This window comes from Leptonychotes weddellii, unplaced genomic scaffold (assembly GCF_054177405.1).
Source record: "Leptonychotes weddellii isolate Sample4059 unplaced genomic scaffold, ASM5417740v2 HiC_scaffold_2245, whole genome shotgun sequence".
Classification (NCBI taxonomy): Eukaryota; Metazoa; Chordata; class Mammalia; order Carnivora; family Phocidae; genus Leptonychotes; species Leptonychotes weddellii.
The window spans coordinates 1-13,588 of record NW_027813199.1 but is presented as its reverse complement, the minus strand read 5'-3'; the positions used below and the strand labels follow the sequence as shown (position 1 = coordinate 13,588).

Genomic DNA, 13,588 nt, shown 5'->3' with positions numbered 1-13,588 from the left:
GGGCGGTCGGACGCGCTCCAGGGCCCGCCGGCTCCGTGAGCATCGGCGAGGCTGGGTGGCGGCCAGCAGGCAGGTGGGCCAGCCACGGTCTGTGTTTGCACCTGGCTGCACCCCACGTGAACGTGGCCTCTCCCTTAGCTGAGCGTGGCTGCCACGTGCCCGCCAGCGCCCGGGGCTTCTGTGGGCCCGAGACACAGCGCTTTCTCCCACGTTTCCGCCGTGGCCGCGGCTCCTCCAGCGCCTGGGGCTCCCCACAAGCGAAGTCGCAGCTGTGGCCTGACGTCCGCTCGGCCGTGGCGGCTCTCCATCTGCCCTTTCTCTCATTCCCTGCGTCCTGCTTGGTTCTCTTTGGCTCTGCACGCATTTCCTGCCTGCACTCCGTCTGACACTGCGCAGCCGTGTTTGAACCTGCTTCTCCTGGAGGGTCCTGTGCAGGGCCGTGAACACGCCAGAGCCCCCACCCCGCGGGCCTGGGTCCTCCTCCAGGCTTGTGCCCCCCCAGGACCATCGGCGTTCTGGACCCTGAGGGATAGGACGTCCTGGTCCGTATCCCTGGGAGTGTGTGCCTTTCATTGTGAGCGGGATTTTCCCGAGTGGGAGGAAACGCTGAGTCTCACCGCGTGGATCCCAGTGCATTAGTCAGTGCGCAGATAATTATCCTCTCATTGTGTGATTTTTCCCTCTCATTACGCATTTGCTCATTAGTGTGCTTGAATATTCATTCGACAAACATTTAACGAGCACCTAGTGAGGCCGATGGGTCCGAGCCGTTCATGCAGGAGCCGGGTTCAAACCCCAGCCCCACCACCCCACCCGATCTCTCAGAAGCCCGTTTGCTTATCTGCTCAGTGGGGCTCCTGAGGCTGATCTGAGGAACCCAGTACAATCCCATGTTCAAGCCCCTGTAGCTCTTCACTCTTGCTGGCATGGGTGTCCTCATGGTTAAACCCGGAGGCTCACAGTCCAGCAAAGGTAGGAGGGGCGCCCGTGGTCAGCTCTGCCCCGGGGGGAGCAGGGGAGGCGGAGGGAGGAGGCAGGTCCTTCCAAGCTGGGCCTGGAAGGATAGTGAAAACGCTAATAGTCAACGGAGCGGGGGAGGGCATCCAGGAAGATGGAGGAGCATGAACGGCCGTCTAGAGCGCCGAGTGGATTGAGGATGGCAGCCGTGAAGATGAAGGTTGTCTGGCCAGATTGCAGAGAGCCTTAGAGAGCCTCGAATGCCAAGCCAAGTGGGGCATCTGGGTTGTAGTCTATTGGCCGTGGGGAGGGATTCCAGCGTCTTAAACAAGGGAGCAGTGGGATCTGATCAGTGCCAAGGGTACAAGTTGCCATTATAAAAATAAATACGTTTACCCGAGACTGAGGAAGTTGGCAGGAATACGTGGCCAGATTTTCAGTGCTCTGCCTGTGTGCGTTTGCTTCCTGCCTCAGGAAAGGGGCCAGGAAGGGTGATGTCACGGGAGCTCGGGGGGCCTCACGTCCAGAGCAGGCAGCCAGCTTGGGCTTCCCAAGGACCGCGAGGCGGGGAGGTGACGCAGGTGGCCGCGTGCCGGGCTTCCTCCCGTCCTCAGTGCCTCAGTGGCTGCTGGAGGCCGGGACGAACCACGGGCGGGAACCAGTGACAAGGAGGGAGCAACGGGGCCACGCGAACTTGCTCTGTGACAGTGGACAAATCACTTAACTTTCCCGAGACGCGGTGTCCCCGTCCATGTGGGAGCGCCGTGGCCGTGAGGACTCGGGGACAGTGTGAATGTCTGGGGCGCACGTGGGGCACGCAGCAAGCGCTCATCCACGGCGGCTGGGGGCTTCGGAGCTCGAAGAGGCTCAGCACACCTGAGGCCCCCTCCCACCGCCCCTGCTCCTGCAGCCCTTCTGGATGGGGCGTGGGACGCGCGGCTCCTGCCCGGGAGGGCTTCACGCAGTTTTCACCACCCCCTCCCCAGCGGGCAACACACGCATCCTACGACCTTTCTTCTTCCAGGACCTTTGAGATTTTCGCTGCAAGTGGTAAAAACAGATCGATGAATTTCCCCATGAATATTTTTTGAAATGGCACTTTTTTTTTTTATTTTATTTATTTGACAGAGAGAGACACAGCAAGAGAGGGAACACAAGTAGGGGGAGTGGGAGAGAGAGAAGCAGGCTCCCCGCCGAGCAGGGAGCCCGATGCGGGGCTCGATCCCAGGACCCTGAGATCATGACCTGAGCCGAAGGCAGACGCTTAACGACTGAGCCACCCAGGCGCCCCGAAATGGCACTTTTAATACAAATCCATTTTAGTGAAACTCCCAGGAAATGCATTTTGTGCAGCCGTTGGTCTTAAAATATTTACTACAAATACGGTTATCTTGGAAATATTACACACTGCTTCTTATTACTTGTCCTGGATGGAATTGCAGGGATTTGGCCCACATGGTTTTACAAGCCCAGCAGTGTTGGCGAGTTGACTTCTGAGCGGCGTTTGGCTTGCTTTCCTCCCGGCCCCCGATGCGTGGGTTTCTGCAGCTGCTCGGTGGGTCTCGGTTCACGAGTGGCCGGTGGGGGATGGGGCTAAAGACGCACCTGTAACAGGTGAGCTCTGAGGACAGACACCTGGAGGATCAGGGACACAGGGGGTCATCTTGTCCGACGCCCTGACTTACCCACGAAGGTGCCCTTCAGATGGGGGCCACTTCCCAACCCCGCCCACTGGATCCATAAAACTTGAGAGGATCGAGAAGCTGCGAGGCCAAGGAAGATGCAGGGAAACAGGCATTTCGTACGTTCTGATGGAGGTATGGATTGCTACGGGGTTTTTGGAGATGAGGCCACCGATACCCATCACGATTAGAACGCCACCCAGCCCCTGAGCCAAAGGATTTACCTTTGGGGGTCTGTCCTGCAGACCTCAAGGCGCTCATCTATCAATGTTCACGCAGAGCAATCCTTGTTGCAACAGGCCGGCAGCGGCCCCAGCTAGAAACAGCACGCGTCTCCATCCAGCGGGGAATTGTGAACAAAAGCCTCCTGCTTACGTGGACCAGTGGCCTCTGAGGACTGCTGACTGCTCACTTGGTGTTAACCTGCACCTCCAAAGTATGGATTTTTATGTGCGTGCACGAATATTATAAGCGTAGGATAAGCAAACGGAACCTAGAAAATTCAGACAGATGAGATAAAACATTGAGTACTTTTTCCTTGTGGCAGCTGAGCATATGTGCCCTGTGTAGGAGATCCTTGCTGGAGAATGTGACACCACGTTCCCACGGCGCACCGTCGAATGGACACGTGAGAGACAGAAAAGTCCGTGCGTCGTAGGATCCCGTTGTTGCAAAAACACATGATGGCTTCAAGGTTCTCACGGGTCGGTCTGTAGACGGTGGATACAGCTTTATGGCTACGGACACGCAGATAGGGATGCTCACACGCACCTTGCTGCACTCGCTCACAGCGTGGGTGCGCGGGCCTCAGCCGTCACCCCTGCAGCCACGGCGGGGGCTGGACAGGGCGCAGGAAAATGAGATATCAAAAAGATACTAAAACCGAGAAAATATTCGGGATGTAATGCCAAGTAGGAAGGAAAGTAAAGCCCCGTGCATTGTTCACACGGGGAGGACACCAGTGTGAGAAAAGGCGCCCGCCGGTGACAGGGACGAGGTCTGGGATGAGCCCTAGTCAGTGCCCTGGGCGGGGGAGACCCAGCCCCACCCGGACGCATCCTCCGCTGGACTCAGTGGCGTCAGGGACGGCCCCACGGCCCTTGGCTTCTGTGCCATTTGAGGGGGAATTTGAATTCCAATCCTGTCACCTTTCCATACATCTGGAACCCTGTCTTGGAATTACATGCTAATAAGACGAGGGAGAGGACACGGATAGTTTCCCTAAAGATCACACTCCGCGCCCTGGGTCCCGTGGGGATGGTGCGTGAGGCAGAGAGCGGTCGGACCCGCACCCGGCGTGATGTCGTGGCAAAAGCAAGGAGCCTGTGGCTTTCTCTGAACATCTCGTTAGACTCTGTGTCCATCAGAGGTGACTGGCTGGCGGAAAGGTGACCGTGAAGCTCCCACGGAGAGCCAAGCCCTTCATTATCTGACGGAGGTTGACGTGGCTGCAGAGAGGGGAGCCCGGGGGCTGTGCGGAGAGCTATTTCTGCGGGTGAGCCCGTGGAGAGCCCCCCATGTCTGACCAGGCTTTCCCGGCCTCGGGGCCCCTCCCAGGCTGAGTGTGGGGAGCGGACAGTTGTCCGCGTTTGCTCGGATACACGGTTGCAGGGCGAGCCCGCAGGAAGGGAGCCCCCAGCCCCCAGCCCCAGGCGGTGCAGCAGGATGCTGAGGGCCGCCCTGTGCGGGGAGGGGTGGGGGCGGGGAGCAGCCGCGGGTGGATGTGTGGGGACCCCAGTGCAGGACCAGGGTTCCCAAAGGGGCCGCCTTCCCGCACCCATGCCCCCGCGTGACCCCTCCTCTGGGCGCGGGCTAGACCTGGGGACGTCCTTCTAGCCGACGTAACGCCCAAACGCAACAAAGAGGTGGGACTCACGGGGCTCGTCACGAAGACTCACACCCTGTACCCCCCTCCCCTCCTCACTCTGATGGGGCGAGCTGCGGGTGAGGGCCTAACGGGGAGGTCCTCCTCCTGCGAGGAGTCCTGCCCACGGTGGGGTGAGAGGCTTGGCGGTGAGCCCTCTTGCCGTGGAGCCCCCAGAGGAGCGTGCGGCCTGGCCATCTCCCCGTCGCAGCCTCAAGAGGGTCTGTGGGCCACAGGACCCACGTAAGCCGTGCCTGATTCCCAACCCACACGAACCCTGAGTCCGTGGCTCTAAGTTACGGCTGTTTGGGGGCGACTTGCTGCACGGTGATCAGTGGATCACTAACGGTGACGTTTGCTGCTGGGGTGGGAGGCAGACACCCTGCATTTCCCACCCTGGCCCCCTCGTCTGGGCGGTGGGGCTGGGGGAGAAGCCCGGTGGTCCCCCGGGCGAGCATGTGTGCGTGGTCTGGGGACTGCACCGCATCCTTCCCTCTCCTCGTTACGTATGCAAACACACTCGCCCTCCTGCTGCCCTTAGGAGAAAGGGGGGCGTCTCCGTTTACACCTCGGGGCCTCTGATCGAAAGGAGGTTTCCGTTTAGAAGAAAAAGCGTTGCCGGAGGTTTGGGGCTCGGCGTCAGGTACCAAGCGGCAGAACCAGGGGCAAAGGTCGGGTGATGCTGGTTAGACCATCTTCCCGAACATCCCCCAACAGGGCTTTGGACAAAAGCCCTGCTGCTTTGTCTCCTGTTCTGCAAACGGGAACAGGTGGTTGACCAAGAACGTGTGTCTTCAGTTCAACTCTCCAGAGAGCTGGGGAACTGCCGTTTGTCCCCCTCGTTCTGCTGCCGTGGGATCCTACAGCTCACCTTCGTCCCCCACCTTCTCAGCAGGCGGGGGGTGGTCAGCAGGTGTCTTCAGCCACGTCCCCCCAACTCACAAACAGTGGTTGTTTTCCTGGAAAACTTGAAAAGCCAGATGGTTTAGGATTTTCTTTTTTTCTTTTTTTTTTTTTTTTAAAGATTTTATTTATTTATTTATTTGACAGAGAGAGACAGCGAGAGCAGGAACACAAGTAGGGGGAGTGGGAGGGGGAGAAGCAGGCTTCCCGCGGAGCAGGGAGCCTGATGCGGGACTCGATCCCAGGACCCTGGGATCATGACCTGAGCCGAAGGCAGACGCTTAACGACTGAGCCACCCAGGCACCCTGGTTTAAGATTTTCATGCATCCCTACTTCCTTCCCCTGATATTTGCTGTGCCTCCCACATGTGAGTCCTATGCCAGGAGCTGAGGCTAGAAAGGTCCCTACAAAATATAGCACTGTCCCTGTCCCCACTGGCTTAAAAAATCCAGTGAAGTAAATGTGTAAATGGGGCTTTTTGCATGAATTGAAAATGGTGATTATTTACCAAACTCAAAACATGACGAATGGATGGAATATACAAAAGTCATTTTAAGAGTATTTGATGTTTTTCCATGGCACTGTCCATTTCTGGGAAGACCTGACAGAGACTGGGCTCTCGAGTGAAGGTCTGGCTTTTGGGATGTTGCTGGTGGCCCAGTGTCCCGAGCAGGTGCAGACGTGGGGCTTTTTCCCCAGAAGATGTGGACGGCATCAGGAGAACTGTCGAACATCCAAGCCGGGTGAGGTCTCAGAGAGTTCTTCTTTCAAATTTCTCAGGTTTGTTTTTTTTTTAACGAAGAACTTGAAATTCAGAGAGGAGAAGACATGTGCCCATCTGCTGGCGATGCTCGTGGTCATCTGATCTGATTTTCGTGGTCAGGGATCCAGTTCTCATGGTGGCTGGTTAGGAAAGCACTTGCTCAGCTTTTCCTTCCCTGAATTAAGCCCAAACGATGACATGCCCGGGAGGGCGAGGTGTGGACAGCAATGGGACAAACCCTGAGAGGCGGCAAACAGACGGGAAGATCAGAGGCGGTGAGCGCCCGGCATGGGGCCGGACTTGTGCCTCAGAAAGGTGGGTGCGTCCCACCAGCAGTCCATGGAATTGGGGAGCAGGAGGTGGACTCGGGGTGATTCACAGGGTCGCTGGCTGAGGTCCCAAACCTGGGGCTACCAGGAAGGTCAAGCCCACACCATCCTCCTCTTCTGTAATGAACGCAAAGCCGCCAAAACTCCGATGAGGACCAGAACCACAAAAGAGACCACAAAGTCGACAAAGAGAGAAACTCACACCCAAGGAAATAGAGTTAACAGAGCACTGAGTGTATTTAATGTCTGTGAGTAGACGTGAAGGGGCATCATCCACAAAGCCAGTGCAGATTGGGATAAAAATCAATTAGAAGTTCTAGGAATTAAAAAAAACAACAACACATAATTATGGAAATTGACAGGTAGGTTAATGGGACCTGTATGCAGTGAAGAGCAAATGATAATTTTTGAGGATCAAAGTGCAGGACCCACGCAGTGGGATCGAGACAGCAAGTGTGGGAAACGGCCCGCCGCGTGCTGACGGATGCAGCTGGGCTCTGGAGTCCCGGCGCCAGGGAGTGAGGAATTCGAGAGGGACGCTGGGGGGAGGGGCAACGTTCAACTCAAAAATAGTTAATGGTGTCCTAAAATTAAAGAAGTCCAGATTGTGAAAGACCCACTGTGCGCTGTGCAGGATGAATTGGAAAGGAGTACAGAGTGGCCGCTGTGGACTGGGGACACGGCCCTGACTCGTGGTGACGCGGGTGAAACCTGACACCCCCCAGATGATGCCCCCAAACACACACCACACTCAGTGCAGCCCAGTGCGGAGCAGAAAGTACGGATTTCTGGACTTTTCCCACACAGGTGTTGTGGTGGACAGACCCCGAGTTGGTCACCAGGGATCCCCACCTCCTGGGGTTCATGCTTTCGTGGGACCCCTGCCCCAAGTGGGGGTAGGGCTGTGACGTGCTCTGTCTGGTGGATGCGGCTAAGGTGACGGGACGGCCTTCCTGGGATCATGTAGTAGATGTGGGGCCCTGGGTCACCCTCCTGCTGGCAGCCACATTGCGATCTTCCTACGAGAGGCCCCCATCATGTCAGGACCGTGCACGGGCCGGAGGGACCGAGGGCCTCAGTACTACCACCACAGAAACTCAATTCTGCCAAAAATGTGGGTGAGCCTGGGCACAGACACATCCCCAGTCAAGCCTCCAGTGGGACCACCACCTTGATGGCAGGCGGCCCACGGAGGTCCACCTGGATGCCTGACCCACGGGAGCCGGGGGAGGGTGCCTGGGGGTGGGCTCGAGCTGCTGGGTTCGTGGTAATTTGTCACGTGGCAAAGGAGAAGCGGCCCAGCTGATGCTGGTGGGGTGTGATCTCAACCTCTGGCCAATCGCACCGCGTCAGCTGGGTGCGGGGCTCAGACTGTGGGGACAAGATCACTGAGTAACCTGATGCCAAAGTCCGGGTGACCGGGTGCCTGTCTGCTGGTCAGGAGGGCTGGCCCGCGATGCGAGGGGGCACCCGCCTGTCCTGCGGGTGAACCCCCCGAGGGAGCAGAACCCTTCTGTGTCTGGGATGCCCGGGACGGAGGATGAACACCCGGGCACAGTCCCTTTCCCTGCTCTGTCTGGGCAGGTCTTCAAGTCCTGGCTACGCTCTGATAAAATGGCCCTCGGCACTGATCTCGGGCGCCCACCAAAGTGTATTCTGGCGAAGAACCAGCAGTGAGATTAATGGGGTCGCTTCCAAATGAGCTAGCTCTGCACACTTGCCCTGTCCATGGCGACGCCTCCAAGAGTTATAGGGATGCAGCAGAAGGGCGGTCAGGTGGTTTCGCGGAAGGAGCCCGCGCTCCCGCCCTCACTCTGCGCGCTCGTCCTTCCAGCGCGACCTCATGGGAGTCCCAGGTCCCTCGTCTGTGAAGCAGAGGGCTTGCGCTTGGGGCAGCTCAGCTCAGAAGCCAGATCTCTCCCCCCACCAAGGCGCACGCGGGACGAGGTCTCTGCTCCGGGAAAAGGCACCGTTCCCGGACTCCCAGCTTGAACTGGGCCGAGGCTCGGCCTCCATCTCCATCAGCCGCAGACGGAAAGAACCCGGCACCAAGCCCGCGGACCATAAGGAACAGAAGCCCGACAACCCTAGGTGAACAAGAAAGGGGATTTATTGGCTCATGTGACAAAACCACCCAGAGGGAGGGCTGGTCGCAGGCAAAGCTTGAGCGTTAACAATGCCACCAAGTTCCTGGCTGCTTGTGCCCCCGACCACCCCCGTGGCAGAATCAGCGTCATTGGAGGGTGGGCCCCTCTGCAGACCCAGGGCCGCCGACCTCCCCTCCCACCAGCAGTGCACGCTCCCTACGTTCTGAGATGCCCTCCGGCCACACCCCTGTAGCTCACAGGACCGTCCCTGAACCCACCCATCGCCAGAGAGACGGAAGGAGCCGTTGGCTTTGTCCAGCCGGGGACCCGACCCCAGAGATGGTGATGAACATGAATCCCCCCGTCCCCCGGAGACCAGGGCTGCTGGGGAAGGAAAGGGGGGCGGGAACAGGGGGGCACGGCCCTGCCCGGCTCGCAGTCTGCCTTCCATTCCATTTCCACCTCGTCCAGGCCAACTGGTCCTGTTGGGAGCGGTGAGCAGTGTGGCCCCAGACCCATCAGTTTCCTGCTAGACCCCCGGGGATTTTCCAGCTGCAGAAAAACACACCTCTGCCCCAAGCATCCCTGCAGCTGCGAGGACCCCCCCCCAAGCACTCCCATCTCCCCACCCCTAGGGGCCCCCCCAAGAACCAAGGAGCTCCTGCCACGTTTTAAGGGGAAAATGCATTCTGGTGTGCAAACATTATCACATATTCATGCACTCAGGATCTAATTTTAGCTGCAAGAGGCTTCATTACAAGATGCTCACATAATTAAGCAGCTTTCTTCCCAGGGTCTGGAAGCCTGTCTATTCTTCTGTCTCATTTACACATCGCTGGGATTATCAGAAATGTGTTTTAGTTTTTCTTAAATTATACATTTTGGTGTTTCCAAATTGATCGACAACGGGAGATGAAAACCATGGAGATTACATGTCTTAACACAGGTTTACGTGATTTCACAGGTGGAATCTGCAGGAAGTAGGGTTTTACCACAATTCTCCACCAAATTCACACTGGCTTTTGCTCCCTGGCTGCTTGGGGCAGCAGAGGCTTGATGGAGAAGCTGAGCTTGAGAACGCCTCACTTGCAGAGACAAACGGACACCCAGAGCCCCTTCCCGTGCCTCCGGGCTCTCCCCCAGGGGCAGGCTGTGGTGACAGCCACGGAGAATCAGCAGCAGAGCCTTTGCACGTCCTTGCTCATCGGACACCCAGGAGCACCACCCCCGTGTCGGGCGCCCGACTGTGCACTGACTCAGTGTGAGTCAATGCAGGTGACCCCGTCATTCCACTCTTCTGCAGGTCTGGCTGAGGTGCCCTGGAAGCTGCAAGGCCGTCTGAGCAGCTAGCTCTCCCTCGGGAAGGAAGGGAGGTCTCTGGGCACCTGGCAGCAGGAAATGAACCATCTACCGGGGTGAGGGGCTGGCTGTTGCTGTCCTGACTCCAGGGTGGGCAGGAGGGTGGGAGGCCCGAGGGCCAGCGTGGGTTGGCCCTCCAGCCACACCTCTGCCCTTCCCAGCCTCCCCGGCGTCCGGGTCTTGTCCCTGAAGCCTCCCGGGCGGCCGGAAGAGTGAGGGCCAGATCTGGGAGCCAATCTCAGGAGGCAGCCAGCATCCGGCCCTCCATCCCCTCGAGACTGTAGGGTTGCTTGGGGGGCGCAGCTGTCCCTTGGGACGCTTTCCACAGCAGGTGGGGCCTCGCGGCAGGTCTCCCCTCTTCCTGCGACGCTGGAGACACCGCTCTATCGGGCCGACCCAGACTGGATGGTGGAACCAGAGCCGTGCCAATAAACGCTTAGCAAGACCTGGCGCTTCCAGCGTCAAGCCGAGCGCGGCTGTGGGAGGGCCGGGACAGGCTCGGCACCAGCGTGGGTTTGGTGGAGCCGGGGACGGCTGTGGAGGCCTCCCTCCGAAGAGGGGCAGCCCGCCGGGCCCCCCACCCACCTGCCCACCTGTGGTGGCTCTCGGCTTCCTGCAGCCGGCGGGGAGCGCAGGGTCAGGACGTTCCAGTGCCGGTTTCCCCAAGCCTCTCCCCATTTTCTTCCCCTGGTGCAGCTTGGCTCAGGCCGCAGGAAGACAGACCAAGGGGCTCAGCTGCGGTCACCCCAAGCCTGGAGAAGCTGCTGAGGGGCCCGCCCACCACCACCCACCTCGCAAGGGTCCAGCCCCACCCCCAGACCAGAGCCCTGGTCTGCACAGCCTCATTCTGAACCTGAGAGTCGGCCTCTGAAGGGCGCTCTGTTCCTTCAGGCTGAGCACCAGGCCGCTGTGAGGACAGTCCCTCTGTGTCCCCACCTCTGTCCTCACCCACCACTCCGTCCCCAACTGCACAGACTCAGACACACACGCCCCACACCCGTTCTCCAAGCCTCTGAACCTTTGCATACGCTGTTCTCTCTGCCTCAACGCCCTTCCCTCTGCTCTGCTAGGGAAATCCCTACAGATTCCTCCGGACCAGCAGCATGGAGACCCTGAGCGCACGCACACTCCTCTGCTACTGGGTTAACTCCTGTTTGTGACCAGCCTCCCCTGCCCCCCGAGGCTGTGAGCTGGGGTAGGGAGCTTTCCTACCCTCCCCCCACACACACCGCCGGGCTAGCACACAGCAGGCCACGGCGTCCGTGAGCACCCTTCCTCCGGGGTGAGTGACTGAGAAAGATGGCAACCTCACGCAGAGACAGAGGGCGTGGTAATGAGCCCCAGGGACCGGGCGGGGGGTGAACACAGAAGGTTTGGCCATGGCCCCTCCCTCGAGGGTTGTGTGGATGGGGACATGGCCAAGATGGGTGGGGCCAAGTGATCCCCAAGACCCGTCCCTCCTGGGTCTCCCCATGTGCACCCAAGCCCCGCTGCAGGCCTGTGTGCCCCTCGGGTCTGGGGCTCCCCTGGAGGCCAGCCCCTCTTGCCCCATGCCCCCTCGCCCTCACACCCGCCTCTGGGACACGGGAGGGAAAAGCGGGGCAAGGGGGCCCCTCCAAGGAGTGCTGACGTTGGACGGGGTTGTGGGGTGCACAGAGCTGTGGCAGGTCCTGAGGCCGGTGTGCAGTGGGGGGGGGTCTACTCTGTCCAGCGCTGCCAGCCCGTCTGCAGAGAAGGGAGACGTAGGACTGCGCACTGGGGTGCCTGATGGCCACGCTACACGTGTTCATGGGGCATCTGATGCGCCGTCAGGATCGCGGGGTCCAGCAGCACCCGTGAGCTCATGCCCACGCCGGGGTGCTCGCTGCCCACGGCGCCGACGCCCGCCCAGCCCCGCGTCCGGGGGCGAGGACCCTGGCCGGCGAGTCTGCAGCGCGAAACAGGAAGCCGGACCGGGAGCCCAGCGCGCGCGGGCGGGCCGGCGTCTGCGGGTCCGAGAGGGCCCGGCCCAGCCCGCGTGGCCCCGCGAGACGCGTCTGTGAGCGCAGGGGGGCCTGCGGCGGCTCCAGCAGCCCGGCCCCAGCGAGGCCGCGGGGCGGCGTCCGGGCCGTCATCTGGGCACGTACTCGCCCGGCAGCCCGGCCCCGCCGTGCTCGCGCAGCGCCTTGTCCACCGTCCGGATGTAGCCGTCGATCAGCGCCCGCATCTCGGGCGTGAAGGGCTCGGGGTCATGGGGGCGCCGGCCGCGCCGCCGGAAGCTGCCCTCCTTGTTGTTCTCCACGCACAGCAGCCGCTCCTCGCTCACGGACACGTTGAGGAAGGCCACCATCTCCCGCAGCGTGGGCAGCAGGCTGTGCCGCAGCTCCTCGTAATGCACCACCAGCAGCCGCTTGCCGTAGCGCAACCAGTCCAGCACGTGCGAGGACCACCACGCTGCGTAGCTGCGCACGAAGTCCGGCCACTCTGCGCGGGAGAGAAGGCGCCCGTCAGGCCCGCCTCCTGGGCGCTCGGGGCGGGGAGGCGAGGGCCCCACGGAGGGGGCCCTCCTGACGACCCGGACGTGGACCGTGTGCGCCAAGAACCGGTTCCCTCTCTCGTGGACGGTGAGTGCCGTGGCCGCTGGGCCCACGCTGGGGCAGGGAGAGCCACGGGGCCCACGTGGCACAGCAGTGTTAATGACAGGTGGGGAACGGGATGACCCTCATCCGCCTTCACCTGTCCCGGGTGACCAGGGTGAGCAGGGGTTCGGCAAGGACGCACGCAGGCCCGATCGCCTGCCCCGGGGCCTCCTGTGAGGCTAAGTGAACCTGGTCCCTGCCTGATGCCGACCTGCCTCGTTGGGGGGGTGGCCAGTCTACCCCGTGACGCCGCCGGGCAGCCGCCAACTTTTGCCAATGGTCTACTCCGTGAGATTTCTATCCTAGCAAATTAGAGAGCTGGCGGGCTTTTTGTTTTGGTGGGGAAAGGTGCAAATGTCAACAGACACCGCTGGTGTAACTATCCTGCCCGCACACCTCAGATGCCGCCAAGAGCCTTCGCTCTCCCTGGTCTTCGTGATGACTCCGAGATAGGGACCACCCTGGTGTCTCAGATGAGTAAACTGAGGCTCACGAGAGCCAAGGAGGGACCAGAGCTCAGCCTCCTGCATCCGGGGGGTCAGCAAGGGGCAGGGTCGGCTGGAGGCCACGGGAGGCGTCAGCCGGGGCCGAGGCTGCAGGGACGGGCCTGCCTGCCCCATGGCCTCGCACCTGCTGGACGCAGCTTCCCTCTGACCGCTCCGTGCCCTAACACCCGCCCCCCGGACCCGCGTCTCGGCCACACTGTGGGGCGGGTCCCCCCCCCGGCCCCGCCATGGGCTGCCCACCCCTTCTGCCTGCCTTTGCTCTTCCAGTTTCGGTCGGCCGCGTAGCCCAGGTGCCCGGCACACTTGCGGTTGAACTCGGCCACCAGGGACCTGTACGGATTCCGGATCAGCAGGATGGCCGAGTCGAACATCTCGATTTCCCTCCGGCCGCTCTCATGGGTCTTCACGCAGATCGTGCGCCGGCTGCGCCAATGGTCCTTCTCGCCCTTGAACCCTGCGGGCAGAGCGGAGGCCCCTGAGGACCGCGTCGGGCCCCCGCCACGGCAGCAGGCAGAGCTG

The 13,588-nt window shown here is 60.6% G+C and overlaps 1 protein-coding gene across 1 annotated transcript; it reads right to left on the bottom strand.

The window, feature by feature from the left end:
- Nucleotides 1–8,591: 8,591 nt before the first annotated feature.
- Nucleotides 8,592–13,582, bottom strand: LOC145718813 (sialate:O-sulfotransferase 1-like). The gene is made up of 2 exons (XM_081810322.1): nt 13,323–13,582; nt 8,592–12,408 (listed from the first exon to the last, which is right to left on the bottom strand). The coding sequence occupies exons 1-2, from the start codon at nt 13,438–13,440 to the stop codon at nt 12,056–12,058; spliced, it is 471 nt and encodes a 156-aa protein (XP_081666448.1). The 5' UTR covers nt 13,441–13,582; the 3' UTR covers nt 8,592–12,055.
- Between the last annotated feature and the right edge of the window lie 6 nt (nt 13,583–13,588).

Bases quoted from the DNA above. Each gene is read 5' to 3' on its own strand.
- LOC145718813 (XM_081810322.1), bottom strand. From the start codon at position 13,440: ATGTTCGACTCGGCCATCCTGCTGATCCGGAATCCGTACAGGTCCCTG. The intron at 12,409-13,322 runs GCAGGCAGAAGG...TCTCCCGCGCAG, and splicing joins CCGAAACTGGAAGAGCAAAG to AGTGGCCGGACTTCGTGCGC.